Source organism: Eulemur rufifrons, chromosome 7, assembly GCF_041146395.1.
Source record: "Eulemur rufifrons isolate Redbay chromosome 7, OSU_ERuf_1, whole genome shotgun sequence".
Taxonomy (NCBI): Eukaryota; Metazoa; Chordata; class Mammalia; order Primates; family Lemuridae; genus Eulemur; species Eulemur rufifrons.
In genome coordinates this window covers 252945240-252960809 of record NC_090989.1, presented here as the reverse complement: position 1 = coordinate 252960809, position 15570 = coordinate 252945240, and the positions used below count along the sequence as shown (strand labels likewise).

Here is a 15570-nt window from a genome sequence, read left to right as displayed (position 1 = left end):
AGAGCACACAAAAGCTGAGCACAAATGATAGGATTAAATTGGCAACCCAGAGTGATGAAGAGTAAGAGACTGAATAGGTGCCTTTGGCAGAAAATTGAACGCCCCAAGGTGATCACCTAACAGCCAGAAGCTGAAGTCCTTACGCTGCAAAAGCAAGAACAGGTTAGAGCATCAACTGTCCAGTGGAGTCTGTAGCTGAACCTTGATTTCTATTCGTTACTTAAGAACAATTAGCATAGTTATGTGTAGTCTTTAGTAGACAGCTTGCATCCACTTAAACACAATATTTTCTACAATAGTTTAAATATAAGGCCACAATATTTATTTTAGACAAACCCCTTAAAGTAGTAATTTTTTTTTTTTTTTGAGACAGAGTCTCACTTTGTTGCCCAGGCTAGAGTGAGTGCCGTGGCGTCAGCCTAGCTCACAGCAACCTCAAACTCCTGGGCTCAAGCGATCCTCCTGCCTCAGCCTCCCGACTAGCTGGGACTACAGGCATGCGCCACTATGCCCGGCTAATTTTTCTATATATATATTTTTAGTTGTCCATATAATTTTTTTCTATTTTTAGTAGAGACGGGGTCTCGCTCTTGCTCAGGCTGGTCTCGAACTCCTGACCTTGAGCGATCCACCCGCCTCGGCCTCCCAGAGTGCTAGGATTGCAGGCGTGAGCCACCCGCCCGGCCAAAAGTAGTAATTTTAATATCAATGTTATCTGTTCTTTTAAAATAGAACGTGTTTTAACTGAATTAAGGTTACAGATAATTTTTAAAATACTACCTATATCATGACTAGTATATTAAAATTATTTATATTTAGATATTTTATCTACTATCCAAAGAAAATTCACTACCAAATTGATACAGTAGATATTAATCAGTCTGACATGCTTAATTGATCCCATAGGTATGCTTATATAGGTCATTGTGGTTTTAGTGTCTATTCTTTCATTTTACTAAAAGAAATGCAGCATTTACAGAACAAATAAACACAAGCTATGCAGCCACCCAAGGATCATAATAGCTCTTCAGTCAGCTATGTTGCAAGCTCAGATATAAATCCCTACTATATGAACAAAGTTGGATTCCAATTCTTCATCAAAAGTTGCTGGTGGAGGTTGTTAGATGCCTTCCAATACAGATCCCCAATCCAATGGCCAGCAGATGAGAAAGCAGCAAAGACAGAAGAAAAACCTTTAGGAATTCTGCCGAAAATATGCACCCTTTCTTCATAACACTCGTGGTCTTCATGCTGGGAGTAGCTGTGCTTCACGTGTTTAAAGAGGACCTCCTTGGGGGGAATATTTTCTGGCTGACTTGACCAAGCCTATATCCAATCTGAGTTTTTCTTCAAGATGCTCTCAGCTTCTCTCAATATAATCTTCCTCAGACTGAAAGGTGTTTTTTCCTCCAGTGCTGTGGGTATCTGCTTTGGAAGCTCTATTAATATCTTGTGTCTGCGAGGGAGGTGGGCTGTGAGAACTCTTGAAACTGCTGGGTCCAGACTCATGCTGGGCGTCCAGCAGTATTTTCTCCATGTCACCATTATAAATAGAAACTGAGGCTGGAACCCTGCTCCCGTTCCCACTGTTGCTAAAGTGCACTTCTACCCAGGATGCCTGTAGGCTCTCCTGCAGCTCCGGCCTGCTCTGCCACATGGCAGTGGGGGTCTGCACCGGGCTTTGTGCTGTAGGCTGCCCCTGTGGGCTGCACCTCGGCAGACAGGCAGGCTTGGGAGCGGGAAACTGAGCCAAGCAGGAGCACCGGGGTTGCGCCCCAGCGTCCAGCACTGAGAGAGCCCCACTGGGGACGGCTGGAATTTTTTCTAAGTATGATGGAAGGCCATTTAAGGAGAGAATGCCACGATATGACTTGCATTTTGGAAAGATTGCTCTGGATGCTAATAACAAGAGTGGAATGTGATAGGGCAAGGGTGAAAGCAGGGACACCAGTTAAGGGCTTTGTCAGTTGTTCAGATGTGAGATGATAGTGGCTTGGACTAAGTGATAGTATTAGAGATAGAGAAAAGTTAGATTTGAGGTTTGTTGCAATACTTGCTAATGCAAGTACTTGCTGATGGGATTTGTTATGGTACTTGCTAGAATGTGAGAGGTGAAAGGAAGAAAGGAATCAATAATAAAGCCTAGATTTTTGGATTGAGCAGTGTGTTCTTTACTGGTATTGGGAACACCAAGGGAGGAACAGATTTGGGAGGGGATGGAATTAAGGGTTCTCTTATGGCCATGTGAAGTTTGAGATGCCTGTTAGATATCAAAGCAGAGCTGGCTAGCAAGCAGCTAGATAGTTCCAGGAAGAGTTAGAATTGGAGATATAAATTTGACAGTCATTGGCATGTAGATGGCATAGACTTAGTTAGTTATCAGTTCAGCTGCTGTAAAAGAGAGACCCAAATAGTAGTGGCTTAAATAATATTTTCTTTCTTTTTCACTGGTATGGCAGCTCCACAGTCATTAGACTGTGCTTGATGGTTGCTCCAGCTCTTGCTATCAAGTCTATATTTTAGCCTTTGGAAAGGAGGAAAGGGGAAGATGCCCTTCTCTTTTTTTTTTTTTTTTTTTGAGACAGAGTCTCACTCTGTTGCCCTGGGCTAGAGTGCCGTGGCATCAGCCTAGCTCACAGCAACCTCAAACTCCTGGGCTCAAGCGATCCTCCTGCCTCAGCCTCCCGAGTAGCTGGGACTACAGGCATGCGCCACCATGCCCGGCTAATATTTTTCTATATATATTTTTAGTTGGCCAGATAATTTCTTTCTATTTTTAGTAGAGACGGGGTCTCGCTCTTGCTCAGGCTGGTCTCAAACTCCTGAGCTCAAACGATCCACCTGTCTCGGCCTCCCAGAGTGCTGGGATTACAGGCGTGAGCCACCACGCCCGGCCATAAAATGCCCTTCTCTTTAAAGGCATGACCTATAAGTTGCAAATTTTCTGCTTACATCCATCAGAACTTAGTCACATGGCCACATCTAGCTGGAAACCAAGCTGAAGGATATAGTCTTTGGCTGGGAGATCAGATGCCCAGCTAAAAATTCTGTTGCTAGTGTAAAGAAGGGATATTGAGGATAATAGCACTCTGCCATAAATGGTATTTAAAACCTAGGGACTACATGAGATTACCTAGGGACAACTTATGAATAGGACAGAGAATGGAGTATAGGACCAATCTTTGGAGCCCTTCAAGCATTTAGAGTTCTGGTGAAGAGGGAAGGGTCAGCAAGGAAGACTGAAGAGGAACTATTAATGAGGTTGGATGAAAGCCGGGAGAGTGTGATATCATTAAAGCCCAGAAAATAAAGTATTTCAAGGAGATGGTGTTGGATACTGCTGAGAGTTCATTTAAGATGTAAAAGGAGAATGGAACACTGAATGTGGCAACATGGTCTCTCTCTGTACTTTCTGCCACCACACTTAAATAAACTTATAAAAACACACATGCCCATTCATCCTTTCCTTCTTACCTTCTTTATAGCAGGGTGTGGGGTATAGGTGTAGGTGTCTCTTTAGTATGTCCTCTGCTCATCCTTCTGCCTGTGTTCTCAATCCCCAGCCTCCTGCCTTCTCAGGCACCTATCCATCAGTCCTCCTTTCTCTGCCGTGTATGTTTAACCTCCTCATTTGAACATGCCTAGGCCTCTCACATCTTAAAAACAAAACTACCACTCTCTGCTGCTCTTCTCTTCTTAGCCATGCCTGTTGAAAAACATGGCCAGTTTCATGTATTTACTCCATCATGTTGGTCAGGAAATGTATGGAAAGTGACTGCCTGACCAGCTGAGTGAATGACAGGCTGAGTAGATGGAAGACCGGGCAGGTTTAAAGAGAGTAGACCTGAGAGATGATGAGGCAGGTGGTAAGTGAATGCTAGATTAATCCACCTTATTTATTTCAATAAACAAACATGGGAATCTGGTTGGGCAAGGTGGCTCACGCCTGTAATCCTAGCACTCTGGGAGGCCGAGGCAGGAGGATCGCTTGAGCTCAGAAGTTTGAGACCAGCCTGAACAAGAGTGAGACCCCAACCCTACTAAAAATATAACAGTTAGCTGGGCATCATGGTATACGCCTGTAGTCCCAGCTACTCGGGAGGCTGAGGCAGGAGGATTGCATGAGCCCAGGAGTTTGAGGTTGCTGTGACCTAGGCTAATGCCACGGCACTCTACTTAGGGCAAGGGAGTGAGACTCTGTCTCAAAAAAATAACAACAAAAGACAAAAACATGGAAATCTTACCGAGAATGATTTAAAAGGTATAAAAGATATAAAGTAGAAAAGTTGACATCTCCCTAATAAAAGAAGACTTATTTGAAGTGTGCTGGGTTTCAGGAGTAATTATGAGCATAATACACTGTCGCCTTCTTTATTCTTTGGATATTCCCACTTCCAAATCATTGTAACGTGTCACTGGATTTGCCTAGGGGAGAATGTCCTTCATGTCCGGGATGCCGACACCCAAGACAAAATATTGCAGGCTCTGCACCTTCAGTTCGGTAAACAGTACCCTTGGTGAGTATGCAACCTTTTTTTTTTTCTTTTGAGTGATTTAAAAGGGGAGCTACATCAGTCACCATTTTAGAGCTGTGATCACTGTTCACTCATCTGAACAGAGCTTTTCTTCTAATGCGTAGGGGTCCCTAGCCGCAGGTGACAGGGCTTGCTCATATTGGACCACTTAGTACTCTACCCAGGGTTCCAATGTAGAATATGTTTTTCATTTGTCTCTGTTAATTAATTTAATACTTATGCTAGGAAATACTTCTTTAGCCTAATTCGACTTTCTGTAAGTATTAGAAAATAATGTAACTGATTTTTTTTTTTTTTTTTTTTTTTGAGACAGAGTCTCACTGTGTTGCCCAGGCTAGAGTGAGTGCTGTGGCGTCAGCCTAGCTCACAGCAACCTCAAACTCCTGGGCTTAAGCGATCCTACTGCCTCAGCCTCCCGAAATGTAACTGATTTAAAAAAAATAATCTAGTTCGACATTTTAATCAATTTTGACTGCCCTCCTTTCTGTTTCAAATTGACGAGATTTTCCAGTATTTGAATATTTTATTCTGAAAATAATTTTGTTTTCTCAGAAATATAAAGATAAAAGCTGTTTTAGCAAAAAAAAAAGAAAAAAAGCAAGTACTTAGTTACAATGTTGCTGAAGAGATCCAGATGTGATTTGATTTAAAAATATGTTTTTAGTTCTGTATAATTATGATTTATAGTATTTTATTTTTATTTTTTTAATTGACAGATAAAATGGTATGTGTTTATTATGTACATACAACATGATGTTTTGAAGTACATATATATTGTAGAGATGTTGTTATTTTAAAAGGAAGAATCACAAATTTTTACCTGAAGTCTCAGATTCCATTAAGCCATGCCCTCACTTTAACATGTATGGCAGGAGCACTTAATTTAATTGACTTTTTGGATGTTGCAGTTCAAAGATATATGGGGATGGAAATGCTGTTCCAAGGATTTTGAAGTTTCTCAAATCTATTGATCTTCAAGAGCCATTGCAAAAGAAATTCTGCTTTCCTCCTGTGAAGGAGAATATCTCTCAAGATATCGACCATATTCTTGAAACTCTAAGTGCCTTGGCTGTTGATCTCGGCGGAACAAACCTACGAGTTGCAATTGTCAGCATGAAGGTAAAATAGTTCCTAAGCTCTTAGCCTTATATCCCATATCAATATCTAATTTTTAAGAAGTGTAGTTGGAAGGTAGGACTGGAAACATACACAGGAGTTTGGAATCATTTGCCTATAGTATTGACTTTTGGATCCTTTACAATGTTTATCTCACTGTTTTACTAATCATTAACATTTAAAAGAAGTAAATTCTCAGGGAATCCAAGGTAGTAATAGACTGAGTTGACAATGGGGAGACTCCTTTAGGCATCAGAGAGGGCTTTTGCCACACAGGAGACCTGAAATTCTATACTTGGTAATAGCGTGGAGTATGGAGTATGCAGGTTACTATTACTACCCAGGTGAGGGTATCTGCAAATGGTGGGGGGAGCTGCCTCTTCTCTAGAACATGATCAGTTGCATGGGTTCTCCATTTTTGCATTTTTACAGTTCTGCTCCTAATTGAGTATAGCGTACCTTCAATCTGTTAACACTATCAATACCACAATGTTGACAGGTCCAGAGTACCTTCATAAAAATAACAAATTGTCCATGTTAAAATGATCTCTAATGACTTAATGAGGAAGAATAAACCTACTAGAAAAATCTTTGAAATATTGTAAATGTATAAAGTTTCAGAAGTCCATGAGAAATAGCAAAGATTTTAAACACCAAGTTGTAAGAAATTTGTTAATATCATCAGGTCACCTAAGGAAAAGCAAAACAAAACAATTTTCTCAAGAAAAGCCAAAAGGGGCCGGGCGCGGTGGCTCACGCCTGTAATCCTAGCACTCTGGGAGGCTGAGGCGGGTGGATCGCTCAAGGTCAGGAGTTCGAGACCAGCCTGAGCAAGAGCGAGACCCCGTCTCTACTAAAAATAGAAAGAAATTATATGGACAACTAAAATATATATAGAAAAAATTAGCCGGGCATGGTGGCGCGTGCCTGTAGTCCCAGCTACTTGGGAGGCTGAGGCAGTAGGATCGCTTGAGCCCAGGAGTTTGAGGTTGCTGTGAGGTAGGCTGATGCCATGGCACTCACTCTAGCCTGGGCAACAAAGTGAGACTCTGTCTCAAAAAAAAAAAAAAAAAAAAAGCCAAAAGGCCTGCCTTATAAATACTCCTTATAAAGTACTAACAAGAATATTTTCTTAACATAGAGATGATTTATTCCATATCAATGGCCAACATCTTTTTTAACGGTGAAATTCTAGAGGCATTCCTATTGAAATCAAGAAGAAAAAAAAGAATGTTTTCTGCACCATTATCTAACATAGTTCTGGAAGTTATGAAGGGAATAGAGCAAGGAACAACAAAAATAGACATTATCAGCAGGGTAAAACAAAAAATATTATTTATAGGCAATGTGAACAAATTATCTAGCTTATAGAGTTAATAGGACAATTGAGTAAAGTGGCTGGATATTATAAGTATATTATCATATATTATATCAATAATTTTCTACTTATACGAAATTGTAGGCAAAGATTTGAGTTTTTTTTCTAGGTGAGCATTTGTCAACCCTGTTTGCACATTAGCATTATCTGGAAGCTTTAAAAAAATATAAATGCCTGGCTCCCACCCTGGACTCATTAAATTGGGGTGTCTGGGAATGGGGACCAGACATCAACATTTGCTAACAGCTGCCCAGGTGATTCTGATGCACAGTGAAGGTTGAGAAGCACTACTCTAGGTTTGTTTTTAATGACAATCCTTAGTGACAGCTTTAACTCCTATATTTGATATATAAAAATCCATTAATAAGAAAAGAATATAAATGGAAGAAGAGATCCTATTCAGAACAACAGCAACAAAAACTCCTAAGAGTAATTGAAATAAGAAAGATCTACATAAAGAAAATTATAAAACTTGACTGTAAATTTAAAGGCTTGAAAAAAAGTCCTGCATGGAAGTGCTGAGTATTTAAAAAATGTCAGCACTTTCCAAATTGGATTATAGTTTTGAAATAATTCAGGTCAACATTTCAGTGGGATGTTTTAAAAAGTTTAATTAAAATTATTGTAAATCACAATGGAGTTTTTAAAAGTTTAACGGCATTATTCTTAAAGTTATTTAAAATAGTATGCAAGTGAGATGCACAAAGAAAAAATGTAAAACCAAAAGTAATTAGGAGGGACTATCCCTGTTTGGTATTAAAATATATCACAAAGCACAGTAATTTAAACAATGTGGTATTTGTGACAGCCAGCAAGGAAATCGACCAAGTAAATGGAATATCTGTACCATTATTGGCTTCAGTTACAGGAGATGATTAAAGCTCAACTACTTAGGATAATTATTTAGTTGCCTCAGTATTTAAGCAGGAAAATTTTGTCAACCTAAAAAGAGTAAAATATGACCTTTTAATGAATTAGATTCAAATTAGCCAATATTCACCTTAAGTGTAGCAGCAGGGCCTATCTGGTTGGCTGTGGTGTTGTCATTGCTTCAGCAGCCCTATATCAGGACAGACTCCCAGAAACTGCTTGAGGTTATCGCAGGGCTGGCCCAGGCCAGGTAGTGCCTCGCTCCCCAAACAGTCATCTAAAACTGTACTGTCCTGTAGCAATATCTGATTTATCATGAAAAAGGTCAAAATGCTCACAGTATGCTCCTTAGGCAAGACCAGTGAGACAGATCTTGTTTTTCTCTTCTAGGGTGAAATAGTTAAGAAGTATACTCAGTTCAATCCTAAAACCTATGAAGAGAGGATTAATTTAATCCTGCAGATGTGTGTGGAAGCTGCTGCAGAAGCTGTAAAACTGAATTGCAGAATTTTGGGAGTAGGTAAGATTACAAATTACATATCCACGGAATGTTCATTTTAATGTACAAAATTTATTGGGTTCTGATGCATGACTGAGTATCAAGTCAGTGTCTGCCCTGTGTGTAGATGGCTCCAGGTCCTGTCTGTGGGCCCCAAGCAGGGAGACTTCCTGGGACACCAGCAAGCATTGTGGGAGAACCATTGATAGTGCTATCCTTCTGTGAGGAGCTATAGATTTAGCTCAGAACTGCCTGGCATTTCCTTGTAGCCCTTGGTAACATTTGTCATAGGAGATCTGGGGTTAATAAGTTTATGTTCTGAGCCAAAAATGTTGGCATACTTTCCTAAGATTGCTAATCAGAATTATTTTCCTTGTGTTTGTGGTGGAGCTCAGGCATTTCCACAGGTGGCCGTGTAAATCCTCGGGAAGGAATTGTGTTGCATTCAACCAAACTGATCCAAGAGTGGAACTCTGTGGATCTGAGGACCCCATTATCTGACACTTTGCATCTCCCTGTGTGGGTAGACAATGATGGCAACTGTGCTGCCCTCGCAGAAAGGAAATTTGGCCAAGGAAAGGGACTGGAAAACTTTGTAACACTTATCACAGGCACAGGTAAGGGGGGTAAGGGAAAGCTGCTTCAGGAGGTAGAATGTATGTTGGGGCATGTCTTCACCACTTAGGCAGTTACAACTCTGCCTTAGCCTTCACTTCCTGCTTGAGTAGAGCCTGATGGTGAGCCACCATGAGAGCTTAGGGCCTTCTCAGGTCTTTTTCTGAGCATGTGCCTAGCCCTAGGCATGCATTGTGGGCTTCTCAATTCCCAGGAAGTTGTCAGAGCTATTCAAAGCTCTTATTCCCCAGAGCTTCTCAGCTCTTCCCCAGCTTTTTCTCCTGGTCTTTTTAGTTAGTCTATTGTATGCCCCAACTGTTGTCCTTTGCTCTAGGCAACAGAGACTAATACATTTTACCTGTAAATGTTTTTGACATTCCCCCCACCATGTAACCCCTTCAGCACTGGGATGGTTCTCAGGTGAGATAAAATAAAAGCAAGCCCTTTGAACTGGTCCTCCAGAGAGCTATCAGGCAGGTCAAAACAACCACAATTTTTTGAGAATAGGTTCATCCTGCTCCCTCAGGTACTTGTATCCAGTCCTGGTATCTCTACATCAGTACTGGGATTATGGGCTGTTGTTCAGGGTCAGTACCAAGCTGGGGAGTGGATGAGGGGACCAGGGTAAGTTAAAATACCAGAAAGCTCTCTTATGAGATTCCACTGCTTTGTTTTGTTTTGTTTTGTTTAAATTAAGCATTCTCCTAATGGTTGCAAACTTTTGGTTAGTTTCCAGAGTTCTGAAAGTTTTGCCAGTTTATTTGCAGGATAGACTTTTGGAGTTCCCTACTCCATATTTTCACTGACAGCTCAATTTGGTTTTGATTTATTTATTCATTTATTTATTAATTAGAGGTAGGGTCTTGCTGTTGGCCAGGCTAGAGTACAGTGGCTTGATCATAACTCACTGCACCTTCAAACTGCTGGACTCAAGCAATCCTCTTAGCTCAGCCTCCCTAGTAGCTAGGACTACAGGTGTGTGCCACTATGCTTGGCTAATTTTGGGGGGTATTATTTATATTTTTTTATATGCATATATAATTTGTATTGTTTATATTATTTATGTTGCTCAGACTTGTCTTGAACTCCTGGCCTCAAGCATTCCTCCCACTTTGGCCTCCCAAAACACCGGGGTTACAGGCATGGGCCACCAAGTCTATCCACCTATTCTTTGGTTTTTGTAAATTTTATTTTTATTGTACATATTTAAAGTGTACAATTTGTTTTTTAAGCGAGGAAATAGACTCACCTAGCAAGTGGTCAAACCAGCACTTGATCTCAGATATGTCTAACTTCAAAACTTGTGTGCACTGAAACTCTTTGTTACGCCACCTCCCTTTAAGGTCATGCACTTTCACTCATGCACTTCCTCCCTTAGTTCTGGATGCAGGTTTAGCATTGGATACCATTTCCTAGCTCAGAGCAGTTAAACTCTATAACAAAAGATAGTCATTGATATGCATAATTATGGAATCACAAATTTTTAGACATGGGTGGCATCAAGAAGAGGTAAAATCATATTTTATTCTCTGCTTCAGAAAGCAGGTGATGTGTGATACATTTTAAAGAGATTGTTTATCTTGAGTTTCCCTCAAAGCAGAGCCTGAGACAAGGATTTAGGTACAGGTATTTTCTTTTGGAGGTGATCCTGAGGAACAGGAGGGAGGGAGTGGGAAGAGTGAAACAGAGTAGGAAGAAAGCCATTAAAGAACACATTATTGAAGTTGCCTCTAGGACAATGGGAGTTGAAAATTTCCAGAACTCCCAAGAAGCCTACAGAACACCATCCAGCATTGTCCACTTGGATCTGCTGGCTCCTGTCTCGTGTTGGTTGAGGGTTGCCTCTGGGTACTGCGTGTACATGGCTGACTAGGCTCTTGCTTTGGTGTTGGAGAAGGCCTCAGTACAGGAAGACGGGCAGCGTGTGCTTGAGTCAGGGTATACTGTCAACACAAAGCGAGTCTGAGCTTGTACTGCCCTGTCCACCGCAGCTGTGTTTGAAATCGTAGTGAGCCAAGCAGATGTGACATAGGGTGTCAGATCTACTAAAAGTATTTCCATCCAAAAGCTGCCAAAGTAAGTTTTGGTGCTTTGTAAGCTTCAGCTATTTAGAAAAGTAGGCATTGTATAGAACCCCACATTCCCAAGCTTTGCTAAGCAGATGAAGCATTGCCGAATCATAGTTTTCTGTTTCAGGTAAAGAGCCACCTCAGTGATTTTTGTCTCTCACTGTAGGAATTGGTGGTGGGATCATCCATCAGCATGAATTGATCCATGGAAGCTCCTTCTGTGCTGCAGAACTTGGCCACCTTGTTGTGTCTCTAGATGGGCCTGACTGTTCCTGTGGAAGCCATGGGTGTATTGAAGCATATGCCTCGGGAATGGCCTTGCAGAGGGAAGCAAAAAAGCTACATGATGGTTGGTCTCTTTCTCTTGAGGAATTAGTAACCAAATGGTAGGGAAGTACTTCAAAATAGAAATTCCAAAGCTCCGCAGTAGCCTTGGTCCTGACCCGTATTAACACTCTTCCTCTCCAGGGGTGGAGGTGGGCAGGGGTCTAGAGTACCAAGATAGCACAGAAGATTTCTCTCATTTTTTTTTTCTCTGCCACTAGCAGAGGGTGGGTATTTAATACATATTTTAATGAAAAAATAAATGGATGAACATGTTATAGTTTTTGAACTCTGAAAGATTTATTTGAATTATAGCTGTTTCTGGGTATGTTATGGAAGTCAGGATAGTTTCTAGTCTAATGCAAAGGAGAGTCATGTAATATCATTATAATATAGTGCAATGAGAATGATGGCCAAAGGATGGAGATAGATGCATGTAAGAAGGAAACCAAAGTTCGTTCCCTGTCCTCTCCATACAGGGGAGGGAGCGCGGGGGTTCTGTCCTGGGGTTGAGAATTCAGAGGATGAGTAGAATTAGCCAGGCAGGTTTGGATGGCCGCATGAGGTCTTCCAGGCATGGAAACAGTGAAGGGCAGGGCGGGGTGTGGTGAGCAAGAGGAAGCCAGGACCAGCAGGGAATGGAGAAGCCATTAAACAATTTTAGGGAAAAGTCATGGTTGGTCTGAATTTTAGATTTTTCACTAAACTGTAACTTTCTGTTTCGGGGTGGGGGAGTTGGGGAACAGTGGTTGAATGGAGGATGGCTTTAAGTGGGACAGTTCTAAAGTGACTTCCAGTTTTCTGGTTGGCCAGCTCAGGGTTGGGAATAGGAGAAGAACATGTTTAGGCAGCATATGGTTGGCTGCCTGTGGACATCCAGGTCGAAATGCCTGGGAGGTTGCTGGACACAGGCCTGTTGCTCAGGGTGATGACTGGGCTGAATGAAGAGGGGTTTGAGAGCTGTTGGCAGGGAGGTGGCGGTTAGACTATGACTGAGACACAGGGGGAGAGGCAGGAGATGGAGTCAAGGATGGAATCCCGGGAAACACCAGCGTTTGAGGGGGGCAGGGCAGGGGATGAGAGGAAAACCAGAATAGGGAGATGCCACAGGAGCCAAAAAGGGGAGAGAGTTTCAAGGAGGAGAGAGTAGCCAGTAATGTCTAGAGCTGATGTGAGTTAGAGAAAATCATAAAAAGGTCATTGGCTTTGGCCAAGAAGATGTCATCTGAAGCCCTTAAAACAGAGTTTGTTTTTCAACCTTGTCATTATCACTCCCTAAGGAGCCTATTTAGATGATTTTTTCCTAATCACTCCTCCCCCATGAAACTTTAGTACCACAGATACACTGTGTATCTGTTTATGATTATGTACTGTATGTACAGGATGTCTGTGCTGCGTACATAAAAGGAGTAAAATTTTTTTGCCCCTAAAACCAATTTGTGAACATTTGCTAATGGAAAGGAGACAGTGGGCAAAGGCTGAGAATGCAGGAGAGGAAGAGTGTGAGTAGGGTCCCTGCAGAACCAGGTAGAGGGCCCAAGGGAGGGAATGGCCAGAGGAGATGTGTAAATACTGATGAGTATATGGAGAGGAGGAAGGGCCCTGCCTGGTCACGTCCTTTATCTGAGAGATAAGAAGTGTGGAAATCTGTTGGTGGTGGGGCTGGAGGAGCGAGGAGGCGGAGGAGAGAGTGAGGAGGGAGAACAGGGCAGAGCTGGCCCAGGGCAGGCAGCAGTCTGCACAGTTAGGGGCTGCCTTCCTTCAGGGCCCAGAACAACAGCAGATCAGGAGGCAGATTGATCTGGGCTGGTGAGTGGCAGCAGACAGGACTACGGACAGCCACAGAAATACCACTGTTTACTTAGCATTTACTCTGGCCAGCACGTAACAAAGTAATCTATGGCAATTATCTCATTTAATCCCTAAAATCATCCTGCAAGGGTAGGTATTATTGCCCTCATCTAGAAGAGAGGAACATACAGAGGTGAAGTGCCATGGACAGGGTCACGCAGCTGTCGTGGCAGAGCTGGAACTGAACCCAGGCCTGTGTCTGCTCCTCAGCTGCTGCTGCAGGATCTGGGGCACTGGCAAGGAGCGCAGCGCCGCACCCGGACGGACAAGGAGGGAGGCGAATGCGGGAGGAGCTGATAATTTGGGGAAAGAACACTTCAAGAACTCTCTCTTTTACTGGAAGTGAGAAGTGAGGGAGCAAGAGGAGTAGGAGGCAGCGGTTCAGACTTGAGGGTCTTCCAGGACCCTCTGGATTATGGACAACCAAATAGCAAGAGGACAACAAAGGCTTTGGGGGCAATGCACATGGATGTTCATGAATGATAAAAAGCTTTGCAATTGTAAAAAGAAAACACTGTCTGCCTGCTTAGGGGCTTGCTTCCACAGGCCGGGCCTAAGCTTGGCCTCCCCACAGGGCTGCCCACAGCTCATTAATGACTGACTGCTTCTCCTTCTCCCTCTGCCCAGAGGACCTGCTCCTGGTGGAAGGGATGTCAGTGCCAAAAGACGAAGCCGTGGGTGCACTCCATCTCATCCAGGCTGCAAAACTTGGCAATGCCAAGGCCCAGAGCATCTTAAGAACAGGTGAGCGTGTGGCTCCGGGTGGCTATGAACAGGGAGTGGCCTCATGACCCCTGAAAAGACCTCGCTTTTCTCAGGGACCAGTGTTCTGCAGTGTCTGTTCAGAGGTATTTTTTCTCCTTACTGAGAGAGAAAAAGGGAATTGCATTCGAGGTATTTGGCAGCATTGCCTTTTTCAACAGGTGTTCGGTTTGGTTTTACAACTAAGAAAATACTGCTTGTTCATTTTATAGGAAATTTAGAGAAATATAAGAGATTGTAAGAAAAAGTATAATTTCCAAGACAGCAACTATTAACATTTCCTCCCAGTCATTCTATTCTTTCTTTCTTTTTTTTTTTTTTTTAAGAGATAGAGTCTTGTTCTTTCACCCTGGCTAGAGTGCAGTGGTATCATCATAGCTCACAGCAACCTCAAACTCCTGGGCTCAAGCGATCCTCCTGCCTCAGCCTCCTGAGTAGCTGGGACTATAGGCACGTGCCAGCACGCCCGGCTCATTTTTCTTATTTTTTGTAGAGATTGGTCTTGCTATGTTGCCTAGGCTGGTCTTGAACTCCTGGCCTGAAGTGATCCTCCCACCTTGGCCTCCCAATGTGCCAGTATCATAGGCATGAGCCACTGCACCCAGCCCCTCTATTCATTTTTTCTATTCATTTTTAAACATAGTTGAGATCACATAGTATAGTATGTACAATTTTATACCCTGCTTTTATTCACATGATTATTTTCTCATAAGATTAAATTATGAACAGCTTTTAAAATACTACTTCCCACTGAGTGGTGTCAATGTACTTTACCACTTCTGGCCTCTGGCTCTCTTCTGCCTTCCTCTTTGGTGTTTTTGACTTAGCACTCCTGGAAACTTTAATTTTTGTTTTCCTACAGCTGGAACAGCTTTGGGTCTTGGGGTTGTGAACATCCTCCACACCATGAATCCTTCCCTTGTGATCCTCTCTGGAGTCCTGGCCAGTCACTATATCCACATTGTCAAAGATGTCATCCGCCAGCAGGCCTTGTCCTCGGTGCAGGACGTGGACGTGGTGGTTTCGGACTTGGTTGACCCCGCCCTGCTAGGAGCTGCCAGCATGGTTCTGGACTACACAACTCGCAGGATCTACTAGGCCTCCAGGAACGAAAACGGGGACCGAGATCTGAGAGCTCCCTAATGGAATCAAGTTCTTGTCTTTCAGATGTGCACTTCTTAAAAAGCAAATTTGGTATTTAACTGTAGGCGACTTTGGCAGAGAAGTGTTTTCATTTTTTGTCTCCTCTTCTGAAGTCACCTTTCCCACCCCCATTTTTGTAGACGCTACTCTTTCTGATGTTTTCCTAATAGGAGTCATTTTAGCTCAGATTCTGTAAGTTCCAGTCACAATTTCCTGTGCCAAAAGGAGCCACAATAATAGATGAGGAAGCCTTAGGACTCTGCTTACTAATGTACCACTTAAACCTGCAGGTCTTGCTTGGGACGTGCACTTCATCCTGGAGTTTGGAGTAATAGTCCTTCATCCTCCAACCCCAAACTCGTATCACAGAAATCCAGTCAAAGGAACAGAAGGAAATCTTACTAGGAA

General features: G+C 42.6%; 1 protein-coding gene and 1 pseudogene across 4 annotated transcripts in view; one reads left to right on the top strand and one right to left on the bottom strand.

The window, feature by feature from the left end:
- GNE (glucosamine (UDP-N-acetyl)-2-epimerase/N-acetylmannosamine kinase) overlaps positions 1-15569 on the top strand; it is a 51090-nt gene extending 35521 nt beyond the window's left edge. For all 4 annotated transcript variants that reach the window (XM_069476589.1, XM_069476588.1, XM_069476586.1 and 1 more), the window contains exons 6-12: positions 4430-4517; positions 5444-5654; positions 8290-8419; positions 8794-9015; positions 11249-11431; positions 13885-14001; positions 14882-15569. In XM_069476589.1, the coding sequence (XP_069332690.1) occupies positions 4430-4517; positions 5444-5654; positions 8290-8419; positions 8794-9015; positions 11249-11431; positions 13885-14001; positions 14882-15117 (1187 nt within the window). In that variant the 3' untranslated portion in view covers positions 15118-15569. The remainder of the gene's footprint in view (positions 1-4429; positions 4518-5443; positions 5655-8289; positions 8420-8793; positions 9016-11248; positions 11432-13884; positions 14002-14881) is intronic.
- On the bottom strand, positions 956-1657 carry LOC138387946 (BCL2/adenovirus E1B 19 kDa protein-interacting protein 3-like; annotated as a pseudogene).
- Position 15570: the final 1 nt, after the last annotated feature.